Source organism: Salmo salar, chromosome 18 (assembly GCF_965601325.2).
Source record: "Salmo salar chromosome 18, fSalSal1, whole genome shotgun sequence".
In the NCBI taxonomy this organism is placed as follows: Eukaryota; Metazoa; Chordata; class Actinopteri; order Salmoniformes; family Salmonidae; genus Salmo; species Salmo salar.
Window position 1 is genome coordinate 49232983 of NC_138308.1, and position 17395 is coordinate 49250377.

The 17395-nt window shown below is 45.2% G+C and overlaps 1 protein-coding gene across 1 annotated transcript in view; it reads right to left on the minus strand.

Moving 5' to 3' along the window:
* LOC106577433 (disintegrin and metalloproteinase domain-containing protein 9) overlaps positions 1-17395 on the minus strand; it is a 37057-nt gene that overhangs the window by 13618 nt on the left and 6044 nt on the right. Inside the window, exons 6-15 of the mRNA XM_045701183.1 lie at positions 14288-14480; positions 14076-14138; positions 13655-13726; positions 12661-12830; positions 11372-11462; positions 8516-8646; positions 6873-7044; positions 5067-5156; positions 4633-4828; positions 4334-4442 (exon numbers count right to left, since the gene is read on the minus strand). Of these exons, the coding sequence (XP_045557139.1) occupies positions 4334-4442; positions 4633-4828; positions 5067-5156; positions 6873-7044; positions 8516-8646; positions 11372-11462; positions 12661-12830; positions 13655-13726; positions 14076-14138; positions 14288-14480 (1287 nt within the window). The remainder of the gene's footprint in view (positions 1-4333; positions 4443-4632; positions 4829-5066; positions 5157-6872; positions 7045-8515; positions 8647-11371; positions 11463-12660; positions 12831-13654; positions 13727-14075; positions 14139-14287; positions 14481-17395) is intronic.

Consider the following 17395-nt stretch of genomic DNA (forward strand, 5'->3'; position numbering starts at 1 on the left):
AGGGAAGGCATCAGTAGTAACTCTACATTACATTACTGCAGGGAAACAGTGGAGACAGGGAAGGCGTCAGTAGTAACTCTACATTACTGCAGGGACACAGTGGAGACAGGGAAGGCGTCAGTAGTAACTCTACATTACTGCAGGGACACAGTGGAGACAGGGAAGGCGTCAGTAGTAACTCTACATTACTGCGGGGACACAGTGGAGACAGAAGGCATCAGTAGTAACTCTACATTACATTACTGCGGGGACACAGTGGAGACAGAAGGCGTCAGTAGTAACTCTACATTACATTACTGCGGGGACACAGTGGAGACAGGGAAGGCGTCAGTAGTAACTCTACATTACATTACTGCAGGGACACAGTGGAGACAGGGAAGGCGTCAGTAGTAACTCTACATTACTGCAGGGACACAGTGGAGACAGGGAAGGCGTCAGTAGTAACTCTACATTACTGCGGGGACACAGTGGAGACAGAAGGCATCAGTAGTAACTCTACATTACTGCGGGGACACAGTGGAGACAGGGAAGGCGTCAGTAGTAACTCTACATTACTGCGGGGACACAGTGGAGACAGGGAAGGCGTCAGTAGTAACTCTACATTACTGCGGGGACACAGTGGAGACAGAAGGCATCAGTAGTAACTCTACATTACTGCGGGGACACAGTGGAGACAGGGAAGGCGTCAGTAGTAACTCTACATTACTGCGGGGACACAGTGGAGACAGGGAAGGCGTCAGTAGTAACTCTACATTACATTACTGCAGGGACACAGTGGAGACAGAAGGCATCAGTAGTAACTCTACATTACTGCAGGGACACAGTGGAGACAGGGAAGGCGTCAGTAGTAACTCTACATTACTGCAGGGACACAGTGGAGACAGGGAAGGCATCAGTAGTAACTCTACATTACTGCGGGGACACAGTGGAGACAGGGAAGGCATCAGTAGTAACTCTACATTACTGCAGGGACACAGTGGAGACAGGGAAGGCGTCAGTAGTAACTCTACATTACATTACTGCAGGGACACAGTGGAGACAGAAGGCATCAGTAGTAACTCTACATTACATTACTGCAGGGACACAGTGGAGACAGGGAAGGCATCAGTAGTAACTCTACATTACTGCAGGGACACAGTGGAGACAGGGAAGGCGTCAGTAGTAACTCTACATTACATTACTGCAGGGACACAGTGGAGACAGAAGGCGTCAGAAGTAACTCTACATTACATTACTGCAGGGACACAGTGGAGACAGGGAAGGCGTCAGTAGTAACTCTACATTACATTACTGCAGGGACACAGTGGAGACAGGGAAGGCGTCAGTAGTAACTCTACATTACTGCAGGGACACAGTGGAGACAGGGAAGGCGTCAGTAGTAACTCTACATTACTGCAGGGACACAGTGGAGACAGGGAAGGCGTCAGTAGTAACTCTACATTACTGCGGGGACACAGTGGAGACAGAAGGCATCAGTAGTAACTCTACATTACATTACTGCGGGGACACAGTGGAGACAGAAGGCGTCAGTAGTAACTCTACATTACATTACTGCGGGGACACAGTGGAGACAGGGAAGGCGTCAGTAGTAACTTTACATTACATTACTGCAGGGACACAGTGGAGACAGGGAAGGCGTCAGTAGTAACTCTACATTACTGCAGGGACACAGTGGAGACAGGGAAGGCGTCAGTAGTAACTCTACATTACTGCGGGGACACAGTGGAGACAGAAGGCATCAGTAGTAACTCTACATTACTGCGGGGACACAGTGGAGACAGGGAAGGCGTCAGTAGTAACTCTACATTACTGCAGGGGACACAGTGGAGACAGGGAAGGCATCAGTAGTAACTCTACATTACATTACTGCGCGGGACACAGTGGAGACAGGGAAGGCGTCAGTAGTAACTCTACATTACATTACTGCAGGGACACAGTGGAGACAGAAGGCATCAGTAGTAACTCTACATTACTGCAGGGACACAGTGGAGACAGGGAAGGCGTCAGTAGTAACTCTACATTACTGCAGGGACACAGTGGAGACAGGGAAGGCATCAGTAGTAACTCTACATTACTGCAGGGACACAGTGGAGACAGGGAAGGCGTCAGTAGTAACTCTACATTACATTACTGCAGGGACACAGTGGAGACAGAAGGCATCAGTAGTAACTCTACATTACATTACTGCAGGGACACAGTGGAGACAGGGAAGGCATCAGTAGTAACTCTACATTACTGCAGGGACACAGTGGAGACAGGGAAGGCATCAGTAGTAACTCTACATTACTGCAGGGACACAGTGGAGACAGGGAAGGCATCAGTAGTAACTCTACATTACTGCAGGGACACAGTGGAGACAGGGAAGGCATCAGTAGTAACTCTACATTACTGCAGGGACACAGTGGAGACAGGGAAGGCATCAGTAGTAACTCTACATTACTGCAGGGACACAGTGGAGACAGGGAAGGCGTCAGTAGTAACTCTACATTACATTACTGCAGGGACACAGTGGAGACAGAAGGCATCAGTAGTAACTCTACATTACATTACTGCAGGGACACAGTGGAGACAGGGAAGGCATCAGTAGTAACTCTACATTACTGCAGGGACACAGTGGAGACAGGGAAGGCGTCAGTAGTAACTCTACATTACATTACTGCAGGGACACAGTGGAGACAGAAGGCATCAGTAGTAACTCTACATTACATTACTGCAGGGACACAGTGGAGACAGGGAAGGCGTCAGTAGTAACTCTACATTACTGCGGGGACACAGTGGAGACAGAAGGCGTCAGTAGTAACTCTACATTACTGCGGGGACACAGTGGAGACAGAAGGCATCAGTAGTAACTCTACATTACATTACTGCGGGGACACAGTGGAGACAGGGAAGGCGTCAGTAGTAACTCTACATTACTGCAGGGACACAGTGGAGACAGGGAAGGCATCAGTAGTAACTCTACTGCGGGGACACAGTGGAGACAGGGAAGGCATCAGTAGTAACTTTACATTACTGCGGGGACACAGTGGAGACAGGGAAGGCATCAGTAGTAACTCTACATTACTGCAGGGGACACAGTGGAGACAGGGAAGGCGTCAGTAGTAACTCTACATTACATTACTGCGGGGACACAGTGGAGACAGAAGGCATCAGTAGTTACTCTACATTACTGCGGGGACACAGTGGAGACAGGGAAGGCGTCAGTAGTAACTCTACATTACTGCAGGGACACAGTGGAGACAGGGAAGGCATCAGTAGTAACTCTACATTACTGCGGGGACACAGTGGAGACAGAAGGCATCAGTAGTAACTCTACATTACATTACTGCGGGGACACAGTGGAGACAGGGAAGGCGTCAGTAGTAACTCTACATTACATTACTGCGGGGACACAGTGGAGACAGGGAAGGCATCAGTAGTAACTCTACATTACATTACTGCGGGGACACAGTGGAGACAGGGAAGGCGTCAGTAGTAACTCTACATTACTGCAGGGACACAGTGGAGACAGGGAAGGCGTCAGTAGTAACTCTACATTACTGCGGGGACACAGTGGAGACAGGGAAGGCATCAGTAGTAACTCTACATTACTGCGGGGACACAGTGGAGACAGAAGGCATCAGTAGTAACTCTACATTACATTACTGCGGGGACACAGTGGAGACAGGGAAGGCGTCAGTAGTAACTCTACATTACATTACTGCGGGGACACAGTGGAGACAGGGAAGGCGTCAGTAGTAACTCTACATTACTGCGGGGACACAGTGGAGACAGGGAAGGCCTCAGTAGTGGCTCTCCGCTCCGCCCCGGGGGGCTGGGCTCCGTCTGGGCTTTACACTCCGCCCGGGGGCAAGAATGTGAATGGCAAAATAACAAATATAAATTCACTAAGACATACATTACCAGTCAAAAGTTTGAACACCTACTCATTCAAGGGATTTTCTTTATTTTTACTATTTTCTACATTGTAGAATAATAGTGAAGACATCAAAACTATGAAATAACACATATGGAATCATGTAATAACCAAAAATTGTTAAAACAAATCAAAATATATTTGATATATTTTACAGAGCCACCCTTTGCCTTGACATTCTTGGCATTCTCTCAACCACCTAACATTTTTTTGGTTACTACATGATTCCATATGTGTTATTTCATAGTTTTGATGTCTTCACTATTTTTCTACAATGCAGAAAATAGTCAAAATTAAGAAAAACCTTAGAATGAGTAGGTGTTCTAAAACTTTTGACTGGTAGTGTAAGTAATGAAATATTTCTTATCTTACTTTTGCATCAATTATGAATGTTGATGACAAATTCAGATCACTTACGCCAAACTACATTTCACATAGGTCCCAGACGATGTCATTCCACAGTTCCCAAACGCATCCCCCTTTAGATTAGCAGTCTGAAAGCAGATGTCTGCTGCCTTGCTTGCACCTGGAAAGAAAAACAAATCAAAGATTTAACATTTCAAACTAAGAAATAAAGAAGGAAAATATTAAACTGTCAGACACAATGTTACAGTACTTTCTTGTTTGTTTTACAAAAGGCCAGTGCAGTCAAATGTGTCAGATTCTGCAGTCAAATGTGTCAGATTTTGCGGTGTTCAATTTGTACAATAGCCTACCTTTTTCAAAAAGTTGTTTGCATTGGTAGTCGTAGGTCTGGCAGCGGCCTTCGTAACAATACGCTGCGTTGTTCTCACAGAGAAGCCCATCCATGATATAGAAGTCAGATGGACAGTAGGATGTGGAGCCGTTGCAGTATTCTGGGAGGTCACATGTATTGACAGATCCCCTGCACGGTGTCCCTGATACACTGATCTGAAAATGGAGAGAAATTAGGCCGGAGAAACATTCATTTTTCAAAAATCGGTTTTTCATCATTGCATCAAAAAGTTGAAATCTCTCAAGTTGAAACCTCTGACGAAATAGCGCAACACAATCCTAGGCCTTCCACCAACAAACTGCTTTAATAAATTTAAAAATAATTTATTTGCTGTCCGGTTTGGGGAGCGCCCTAATCCATACCGTTTTGAAGACCGACAGCAGCTGGACTAACCTTGCAGTCCTTGCAGCAGCTTCCCTGAGCGCAGGCCGATCCCCAGGTCAACTTACAGGTGGCCGCGTCACAGCACTTATTGGTACATTCCTGCAACATCGGCAAGAATAGCAAATTTAGGCATGCCAAAAAAGTATTCTGAACCCTACACATCCATGCATAACTGACCAAATTATAAAATACATGCATTGTAATTTTGAATTCCTTAAAGTGTTGTATATCAAATCATGACAAGCTACCTGGGTCTGACATATGATGGAAAATTACTGAGGATAATATTGAACGATATTGCCACTTCTACAGGAAAGCATGTGTCCTCAGGACTGGAGGGAAGCGAAAGACATTCCGCTACCCAAGAATAGCAAAGCCCCCTTTACTGGCTCAAACAGCCAACCAATCAGCCTGTTACCAACCCTTAGTAAACTTTTAGGGATTTTGTTTTTTTTAAGCAGATACAATGCTAGTTCACAGTAAACAAGTTAACATTTTCAGCACTCTTATAAGAAAGGGCATTCAACAAGCACAGCACTTACACAAATGACTGATTGGCTGAGAGAAATGTGAAAATTAACAGATTGTGGGGGATGTTTTGTTAGACTTCAGTGCAGCTTCTGACATTATTGGTCATAATGTGCTGTTGGAAAAACTCATGTGTTTTGGCTTTACATCCCCTGCTATATTGTGGATAAAGAGTTACCTGTCTAACAGAACACAGAGGGAGCCTCGTCAACATAATCCTGGTAGAGTCAGGCATTCCCCAGGGCAACTGTCTAGGCCCCTTACTTTTTTTCAATCTTTACTAATGAGCTGCCACTGGCTCTGAGAAAATGCCGTGTTCGTCTATGTATGCTGAGGACTCATTATTATACACGTCAGCTACCACAGCAAGTGAAATCACTGCAACACTTAAAGAGCTGCAGTCAGTTTAAGAATAGAAAGAAATAAGCTGATAGTATTTGGGACAAATAATTCACTTAACCCTAAACCTCACCAAAATCTTGTAATGAATGCGGACATTGAGCAAGTTGAGGTGACTTAACTGCTTGGAGTAACCCTGGATTGTAAACAGTCATGGTCAAAACATATTGATGCAACAGTAGCTAAGATGGGTAGAAGTCTGTCCATAATAAAGCACTGCTCTGCCTTTATAGCACTGGCAGGCCCGAGTTTTGCGGCACCTGGATTACTGTCCAGTCGTGTGGTCAGGTGCCACAAAGAGGGACTTGGGAAATTACAATTGGCTCAGAACAGGGCTGCACGGCTGGCCCTTGGATGTACTCGGAAAGCTAACATTAATAATATGCATGTCAATCTCTCCCAGCTCAATGTAGCCTTGGCAGGAACTAATGGGGATCCATAATAAACCCCAGGAAGAGTAGCTGCTGCCTTGGCAGGAACTAATGGGGATCCATAATAAACCCCAGGAAGAGTAGCTGCTGCCTTGGCAGGAACTAAATGGGGATCCTTAATGAATCCAAAACCCAACACTCAGCCAAAGCTCCCATTAACACAAAGTAACATTAGAAATATTATATATATATTACGAAAATCATTCTGAATCAATTATACATCAATCAATGTGTGAATGAATCAACGAATGAAGCATTATAGAAAGCCGTTCAATAGGTCACTTTTTCCACTAGTATCATGGGTGAGGCACCATGTAGACAGACAGGAAGACGGGTAGTCAGACAGACAGGCAGTCAGACAGGCAGTCAGACAGGCAGTCAGACAGGCAGTCAGACAGGAAGTCAGACAGGAAGTCAGACAGGAAGTCAGACAGGAAGTCAGACAGGAAGAGAGTACCTGGGGCGTTCCACAGTCACAGTCCTCTCCTTCCTCTAACAAGCCGTTGCCACATTTAGCCACAGAGACGATGTTGGACTGGGAGGGCTGGTTCAACAGACACAGACCTCCTCCACGCAGGACCAGACGCTCAAAGTCAGAGGCACTACAGTCACTGAAGAGGGTGGATCCACTGAGAGGGGAAGACAGACAACGCTGTACATGAATACTATACCGATGGAATCATTGTCAGTCACAATCAATGACTCCATTTCTATGAGACATACACTTATCAATATGGCCAGAAGTATGTGGACACCTGCTTGTGAAACATATCATTCCAAAATCATGGCATCGATATGGAGTTGTTCCCCCCCTTTGCTGCTATAACAGCCTCCACTCTTCTGGGAAGGCTTTCCACTAGATGTTGGAACATTGCTGCGGGGACTTGCTTCCATTCAGCCACAAGAGCATTAGTGAGGTCAGGCACTGATGTTGGGCGATTAGGCCTGGCTCTCAGTCTGCGTTCCAATTCAACCCAAAGGTGTTCGATGGGGTTGAGGTCAGGGCTCTGTGCAGGCCAGTCAAGTTCTTCCACACAGATCTCAACAAACCATTTCTGTATTGACCTCGCTTTGTGCATGGGGGCATTGACATGCTGAAACAGGAAAGTGCCTTCCCCAAACTGTTGCCACAAAGTTGGAAGCATAGAATCGTCTAGAATGTCTTTGTACACTGGAGAGTTAAGATTTCCCTTCACTGGAACTAAGGGGCCCGAACCATGAAAAACAGTCCCAGACCATTATTCCTCCTCCACCAAACTTTACAGTTGGCACGATGCAATGTAGCAGGTAGCGTTCTCCTGGCATCCGCCAAACCCAGATTTGTCTGTCGGACTGCCATATGGTGAAGCGTGATTCATCACTCCAGAGAACGCGTCTCCACTACTCCAGAGTCCAATGGCGGAGAGCTTTACACCACTCCAGCTGACGCTTGGCATTGCGCATGGTGATCTTAGGCTTTTGTGCGGCTGCTCGGCCGTGGAAACCCATTTCATGACGCTCCCGGCCAACAGTTATTGTGCTGACGTTACTTCCAGAGGCAGTTGGGAACTCTGTAGTGAGTGTTGCAACCGAGGACAGACCATTTTACGCGCTACTAGCTCCAGCACTCTGCGGTCCTGTTCTGGCAGCTTGTATGGCCTACCACTTCGTGGCTGAGCCGTTGTTGCTCCTAGACATTTCTACTTCACAATAACAGCAGTTGACCAGGGCAGCTCTAGCAGGGCATAATTCTGACAAACTGATTTGTTAGAAAGGTGACATCCTATAACGGTGCCACGTTGAAAGTCACCGAGCTCTTCAGTAAGGCCATTCTACTGCCAATGTTTGTCTATGGTGATTGCATGGCTGTGTGCTAGATTTTATACACGTCAGCAACGGGTGTGGCTGAATTAACCAATTTGAAGGGGTGTCCACATACTTTTGTATATATAGTGTAACTCAGCAGGTGAGTGTAAATAGTGTTGACCAATACAGTGGCAACCTTACAGCTAATATAGTTCAACAAACAGTTTGAACAGCAGACGGCCTCTGAAAAGACAACGCTAAAGAAAATGTTGCTTTAGTTTGTGGTGATGACAGTTGGGCAGTACTTTAACTTACGTTGCCGAGGCAGCCATGATACAGCTCCCTCCATTACAGGTACAGCGGCCGTTGTCATGATTCATGCCCAGGTTATGGCCCATCTCGTGGGCCACTACAGTCGAGACGTAGCCCAGGTTGTCTCCACTATACTGTGAAGAACATTTGGTAGAAGACCACATGCTGTTCAGATTTAGATTTTTTTTTAACCAAAAAGGTTTAAGAAGAAATGACATTTGATTTAAACCAAAAAGCACAAAAAGAGTTGAAGATACTCTGAATACTATAATGTTAGCAGGAGCTGTTGGAGCACGGTATTTACACACGGTACATTACAACACAAAGAAGAATCTGTGGAATGAACACAGACGCTGTGCTTCGTCATCGTGGACTGGTTTTACCTGTTACATTTCCTTAGCAGATTAACTCCCGTGTTATTAATGAGTTAAGTCCCAAATGGCAACCCTATTATTTTATAGTGCACTACTGTTGATCAAGGCTCCGGGGTAAAAAGTAGTGTTTTAAAGGGAATAGGGTGCCATTTGGGACGCATCCAATAGTGTGCCATTTGGGACGCATCCAATAGGGTGCCATTTGGGACGCATCCAATAGGGTGTCATTTGGGACGCATCCAATAGGGTGTCATTTGGGACACATGCAATAGGGTGTCATTTGGGAGGCAGAGATGGTGTGTCTGAGAAACTGCACTATTGTCTTCTACATCTGACTGACTCATGAATAATCTAGACCTATCAGGTGGCTGACACGACCTCACAACGCTAACAACCACAACTTCAGCTAGGTTACAATGATTAGCCTGCTAGGTGTTAGCATCCTGGCTAGGTTACAATGATTAGCCTGCTAGGTGTTAGGGTCCTGTCCTGGCTAGGTTACAATGATTAGCCTGCTAGGTGTTAGGGTTCTGTCTAGGTTACAATGATTAGCCTGCTAGGTGTTAGGGTCCTGTCTCTGGCTAGGTTACAATGATTAGCCTGCTAGGTGTTAGGGTCCTGGCTAGCTGCTACAATGATTAGCCTCCTAGGTGTTAGGGTCCTGGCTAGCTGCTACAAGGATTAGTGTGCTAGATGTAAGGACAAAAACACTATGCCAGAAAGGAAGCCGTTTCATTGGACTACAGTAATTTCAAATGTAAATTTAAATTGTATCTCACCCCCCCCAAAAAAGCAAAAAAACTAATAATAATAATAGTTGCTGTGCATTTTCCAGATTTTTTTATGATTATATTTCCACACTGAGGTCGAAATAACACTGAAATAGTGATAATTATGATAATGCTCTTTTAGTGTGAGATCGTTATTATTTTACTCCTGGAATATCAGCCTGGTCAGGTGGGATGGAGGTTCGGCCCACAGCATGACATCACAATCTGATTATTCTGAGGGGGGGGGGGGGGGGGGGGGGGGGGGGGTGGTGTATGTCCACCAAATCAGGGCTATGAAAGAAAATGTGTATCAACACGCCCACACAATCAGACTGAGTACTTCAATGGCAAAAGGAAGAACAGGGAAATAAATCCTGAAAAAAATATATATTTGGAGTTCTTTTCATGAAATTATTTTTGTATATATATTTTTTTAAAGACTGCATGGGGGCTTTAAACTCAAACTGCCTGCGGGGCTGCATTGAATGTGCAGTATCCGGCCTGCGGGCCTGGAGTTTGAAACATGCCTGTGAGAGAAGACAGATTTTCAGGATGTGAAAATGGTGGTCGGACAAACACGGCTCCTAGCGCTGTCACCTTACACCGCAGATGGATTGAGACACATCCAATGCACAAACAGATCTCTCTAGCTTCAACTAACAAGATTTTAAAATGAGACTGACATCAACCTTCAGGGGGTTGCCGGCTGCATTGAACGGCCGTATCTGGCCCGCGGGCTTCCAGTTTGGAACGTGCTTTATGCGCTCGTCTGCTACAAGGGTAAGTTGTACTGTCTACTGTTAGAGTTTGTACCCTTGAGAATTTAAACCTACAGAAACTAATGAAAACTTTAAACCAAGTTAATTCTTCCCAGAGGGTCAATACAGCTGCATTAGACAAAGACATGGTTCCACCCGTGGTAGTATATGTACACCCCACTTTGGGTGAAGTCTCCTCCTCATCACTAAACAGTGCATCATTATTGCCTGTCAGGGAGCTGAGTGATATGGGCCTTAAACAGTTCCTCTCCTTATCAGTACTGCTACATGTGATCTCAGCCCCTCCCAAGCTTCCTTATGGCTCCCCTCATGTCTCTATTACACCCAATGATGAATACTACACCCCCCCCCAATGGCGAATACTACCCCCCCCCAACGGCAAATACTACACCCCCCCCCCCCCCTAATGGCAAATACTACACCCCCCCCCCCCTAATGGCAAATACTACACCCCCCCCCCTAATGGCAAATACTACACCCCCCCCCCTAATGGCAAATACTACACCCCCCCCCCTAATGGCAAATACTACACCCCCCCCCCCCCCCTAATGGCAAATACTACACCCCCCCCCCCCCCCTAATGGCAAATACTACACCCCCCCCCCCCCCCCCCCCTAATGGCAAATACTACACCCCCCCCCCCCCCAATGGCAAATACTACACCCCCCCCCCCCTAATGGCAAATACTACACCCCCCCCCCTAATGGCAAATACTACACCCCCCCCCCCCCCCACCAATGGCAAAAAATACACCCCCCCCCCCCACCATGGCAATTACTATACACCCAATGATGAATAAGACACCTAAATGATGAATAAGACACCTAAATGATGAATAAGACACCTAAATGATGAATAAGACACCTAAATGATGAATAAGACACCTAAATGATGAATAAGACATGAAGCTTAGAAGCCAAACCTATCACTACTAACCACATTGATTCCTCCAGCGGTGGCCATCGAACACACTGTTCCCACGAACGCCATGCCAAGGATCCCTCCCCCATACGCTCCTGCAAGACCACTGGGGAAACAGAGAGAGAAAAACACATAGGACAATACAAAGATGATCAACTAATAGACCACTGGGGAAACATATAAAACATTACAGGAAAAAACAAAGATTATCAACTAACAGACCACTGGGGAAACATATAAAACATGTCAAACATTACAGAACAAGTATTGTAGCTGAAGATCGGTTTACATGACAGAAAATACATTCCAACTCCCATCAGTCGACACTACAGTCAACTTACATTAGAGAGTTTAACCCTCAAATTCAACTGTGGGCCCGGAAGCCAGTTCCACTGCTTTAGTTCATTGTTCCTCCACTGAGTTGGACCTGGGACACCAGGTGGGTGATATTGACTGTCAGGTAGAGGAGAAAACCCAGCAGTGGTCCAGAACCTCGTAGGGTTTAAGATGATTGGGTATCGGGGACACAATTTAAAACATCTATCAACTAGTCCTTGTTATGGAGTGACTGGAGACAAACTGCTCAGTATTATAGATGAACACACGATATAGTCTGTCGTCAGATATTAAATCACAGACCTGGCTAAAGACTATACACCAGAGGTATTCAAATCTTAAAATGGAACTAAATAAAAAGGAGACAAACGTAAATAAAATGTACTGACATATGCAAATATAAAATACAACAGAATATACCAGTTAGCAGACTGTTTTGTGTGATCACTATGGGAATTGAACCCACAACCCTATTTAGCATCATTCTCTTACCAACTGAGCCAAACAGAACCATACATCTCTGTTAGGGTTGAACTGGCTATTTGCATAACCTATATAATATACTGGGGAAGCTATGCTACAATATTAAGTATATAAACTACGGATAAATCAACTGCTGAAGACAAGAACTACACCCGGCGACAGGAAGTGCGTCACTAGGCTGGGACCTGCCTGCACGCCGACGTTAGGATGAGGAAGTTTAAACCACGCTCATCCTCGCCCTGACAGGGCAGCATTGAGCGGGAACTATCTCTGTCAGAGTATATAAGGGAGAACAAAAGGATGTGACGCTCTCTTCTCTGTCTGCCCTGCGTGGTGTCAGTGAGACCGTATATATACGAACAACATATTTACCATTCAAGTGTTTGCAATAATTAAAGAACAAAGAAAACTTGAGTTACTCTTTGCCAAATAATTTGTTCTAATACCAGATTTGAATTGACGCAACGCGACATCTCTCCACTCACACAATTAGCTGTGCGTCATCATTCCTGATCCGAGGTAGCAGCGCCGTCTTCCTCCAGTCGACGAACCGTCCCAACACTTCCCCTGCAGAGCCTTCTACACTGAAGGGGTTGGCTTCCTTAAAGATCTCCAGGCCTACCAGCACCACGCGGATATTCAACTTCTTATAATACTGGAGATGAATACAGAACATTACATAGAAAATATATCACGTTATGATAATTATTTTACAGACACACAGCCAAATAGTCTAGTACCCTCAAATTCAAATCTGGACCTGGTAGCTGACCTGTTGCACCCTATATAAACTACTGTAATTATTAGTTGACCCTGCTGGTCATCTTCACTTAATGGCCATGTACTCTTATAATCTCCAGCCGGCACAGCCAGAGCCAGAGGACTGGTCACCCCTCAGAGCCTGGTTCCTCTCTAGGTTCCTTCCTTTCTAGGGAGTTCAAACCCCCTCAGAACCTGGTTCCTCTCCAGGTTCCTTCCTTTCTAGGGAGTTCAAACCCTCTCAGAGCCTGGTTCCTCTCCAGGTTTCTTCCTAGGTTCCTGCCCTTCTAGGGAGTTTACATCTGCTGATGTAAAAAGGGCTTTATTTATAAATACATTTGATTGTCTACTACCTTCAAATCTCGACCTGGAAGCCACTTATTTAATTGTTCCCCTCTAATCAGGGACTGAGTTAGACATGGGACACCAGGTGGGGTGATATTAATGATCAGGGCCTGATTTAGACCTGGGACACCAGGTGGGGTGATATTAATGATCAGGCAGAACAGAAAAGCAGCAGTAGTCCGGACCTCCCAGGGTAATATTTGAACATCCCTGGTCTACTACTTTCTCTAGCTTCTCCTGGGTGAAGAGCTCATTGTAGCCTTATGTCTCAATGAGGATGAAGAGGACTGAGGAAGTACAGTTTCAGTGTAACATTGTTGTTTGCTTGAGACTGAGTAGCGAGAGAGGGAGAGAGAGGGAAAGATGTTTTGTCACCCCATCCAGCAGATTGGCTAGTTCCACCATCTCCTCTCGCACCGCTGTCTCGTTCTTTTTCTTGTAGGTATACTGTGGACATGGTCAGAAAGAGGCAGAACTCAGTCAGCTGATCATCATGTAGGAATACATTATAATATAACCCATTGGAGTAGCATTCTGGTTCTGATTCTGTGGTTCTGAAACCTCTCCTCGAGGACCCTCAAACATTATCACAATTTTGTTGTAACCCTGAACTAACTCACCTGATTTATCTAAATCAAGGGCTTGATGACTAGTTGACAAGTTGAATCAGGTGTGTTAGCTGGGGAACAGTTCAACTACATGGAACGGCTGGGCATCCAAGAGGAGAGGTCGGAAAACCTCTGAGTTGGCCTATACATCATCTATCAAAATTTGAACAAAATACTAAGTACTTTACCCTGAGAAAGTCAGCAACCAACACCAACTCCACGTATCTGGTCTGAGGTAAATTACGTTTCCTCTGTTAAGAAGAAGAAAAGAAAGTCCTTATTGAGACTGGTACTTCCACTCGCATCCATGTTTAGTCTGACAGACATCCAGTACATTCACCCTGAAAACACTTTAATATCTGTTATATTCTGCTACGCTGCGTAACGGAAACATTCCAACCCGTAAAAGTGCCGTCATCGAGAGGGAAGGGTGGAAAGGCGAGTGACTCTCAGTGTGCGACGTCTCATTGGTCACTCCACAGACAAAGGGTTCCGATTGGCTGTGCTCCAGGCGGTAGAGGAGGTGCTCGTTGTTTGTCGACTGCTTGATTGGTTCCAGCCCATAACTCTGGTTGCCGAGGAGAATGACACCCCTACGAAGAAGAAGTGCAACAGACAGATTGGTGACAAATTACTTTTCATTCACAGATCACCACAATGGTTTAACAACATTTCCTCGAATCAAGCTGAAGTCAGCGATGGTCCCGTGTGGCTCAGTTGGTAGAGCATGTTTGCAACGCCAGGGTTGTGGGTTCGATTCCCACGGGGAACCAGTACGGGAACAAAACATTTATGAAATGAAATGTATGTAAGTCGCTCTGGATAAGAGCGTCTGCTAAAATGACTAAAATGTAAAAAATGTAAATGTAAGTAGAGGACAGGGAAAGTCAGGATAACTGGTTAGACAAACAAGGAAACTATTATGAAAGGACTGGACAACTTCCTTGTTGAGAGACACTGAAAGCCTTCTCATTGGAACACTGAATGTGGTATAAAACAGAACCGTGTACAGGTCTACAAATACAAAAAGCATGGTCGGTCCTCCGTAGCTCAGTTAGTAGAGCACGGTCCTCCGTAGCTCAGTTAGTAGAGCACGGTCCTCCGTAGCTCAGTTAGTAGAGCACGGTCCTCCGTAGCTCAGTTAGTAGAGCACGGTCCTCCGTAGCTCAGTTAGTAGAGCACGGTCCTCTGTAGCTCAGTTAGTAGAACATGGTACTCTGTAGTTCAGTTAATAGAGCATGGCTCCAGGTCCTCTGTAGTTCAGTTAGTAGAACATGGTCCTCTGTAGTTCAGTTAGTAGAACATGGTCCTCTGTAGTTCAGTTAGTAGAACATGGTCCTCTGTAGTTCAGTTAGTAGAACATGGTCCTCTGTAGTTCAGTTAGTAGAACATGGTCCTCTGTAGCTCAGTTAGTAGAACATGGTCCTCTGTAGCTCAGTTAGTAGAACATGGTCCTCTGTAGTTCAGTTAGTAGAACATGGTCCTCTGTAGTTCAGTTAGTAGAACATGGTCCTCTGTAGTTCAGTTAGTAGAACATGGTCCTCTGTAGTTCAGTTAGTAGAACATGGTCCTCTGTAGTTCAGTTAGTAGAACATGGTCCTCTGTAGTTCAGTTAGTAGAACATGGTCCTCTGTAGTTCAGTTAGTAGAACATGGTCCTCTGTAGTTCAGTTAGTAGAACATGGTCCTCTGTAGTTCAGTTAGTAGAACATGGTCCTCTGTAGTTCAGTTAGTAGAACATGGTCCTCTGTAGTTCAGTTAGTAGAACATGGTCCTCTGTAGTTCAGTTAGTAGAACATGGTCCTCTGTAGTTCAGTTAGTAGAACATGGTCCTCTGTAGTTCAGTTAGTAGAACATGGTCCTCTGTAGTTCAGTTAGTAGAACATGGTCCTCTGTAGTTCAGTTAGTAGAACATGGTCCTCTGTAGTTCAGTTAGTAGAACATGGTCCTCTGTAGTTCAGTTAGTAGAACATGGTCCTCTGTAGTTCAGTTAGTAGAACATGGTCCTCTGTAGTTCAGTTAGTAGAACATGGTCCTCTGTAGTTCAGTTAGTAGAACATGGTCCTCTGTAGTTCAGTTAGTAGAACATGGTCCTCTGTAGTTCAGTTAGTAGAACATGGTCCTCTGTAGTTCAGTTAGTAGAACATGGTCCTCTGTAGTTCAGTTAGTAGAACATGGTCCTCTGTAGTTCAGTTAGTAGAACATGGTCCTCTGTAGTTCAGTTAGTAGAACATGGTCCTCTGTAGTTCAGTTAGTAGAACATGGTCCTCTGTAGTTCAGTTAGTAGAACATGGTCCTCTGTAGTTCAGTTAGTAGAACATGGTCCTCTGTAGTTCAGTTAGTAGAACATGGTCCTCTGTAGTTCAGTTAGTAGAACATGGTCCTCTGTAGTTCAGTTAGTAGAACATGGTCCTCTGTAGTTCAGTTAGTAGAACATGGTCCTCTGTAGTTCAGTTAGTAGAACATGGTCCTCTGTAGTTCAGTTAGTAGAACATGGTCCTCTGTAGTTCAGTTAGTAGAACATGGTCCTCTGTAGTTCAGTTAGTAGAACATGGTCCTCTGTAGTTCAGTTAGTAGAACATGGTCCTCTGTAGTTCAGTTAGTAGAACATGGTCCTCTGTAGTTCAGTTAGTAGAACATGGTCCTCTGTAGTTCAGTTAGTAGAACATGGTCCTCTGTAGTTCAGTTAGTAGAACATGGTCCTCTGTAGTTCAGTTAGTAGAACATGGTCCTCTGTAGTTCAGTTAGTAGAACATGGTCCTCTGTAGTTCAGTTAGTAGAACATGGTCCTCTGTAGTTCAGTTAGTAGAACATGGTCCTCTGTAGTTCAGTTAGTAGAACATGGTCCTCTGTAGTTCAGTTAGTAGAACATGGTCCTCTGTAGTTCAGTTAGTAGAACATGGTCCTCTGTAGTTCAGTTAGTAGAACATGGTCCTCTGTAGTTCAGTTAGTAGAACATGGTCCTCTGTAGTTCAGTTAGTAGAACATGGTCCTCTGTAGTTCAGTTAGTAGAACATGGTCCTCTGTAGTTCAGTTAGTAGAGCATGGTCCTCTGTAGTTCAGTTAGTAGAGCATGGTCCTCTGTAGTTCAGTTAGTAGAGCATGGTCCTCTGTAGTTCAGTTAGTAGAGCATGGTCCTCTGTAGTTCAGTTAGTAGAGCATGGTCCTCTGTAGTTCAGTTAGTAGAGCATGGTCCTCTGTAGTTCAGTTAGTAGAGCATGGTCCTCTGTAGTTCAGTTAGTAGAGCATGGTCCTCTGTAGTTCAGTTAGTAGAGCATGGCTCCAGGTCCTCTGTAGTTCAGTTAGTAGAGCATGGCTCCAGGGCCTCTGTAGTTCAGTTAGTAGAACATGGCTCCAGGTCCTCTGTAGGTCAGTTAGTAGAACATGGCTCCAGGTCCTCTGTAGGTCAGTTAGTAGAACATGGCTCCAGGTCCTCTGTAGGTCAGTTAGTAGAACATGGCTCCAGGTCCTCTGTAGGTCAGTTAGTAGAACATGGCTCCAGGGCCTCT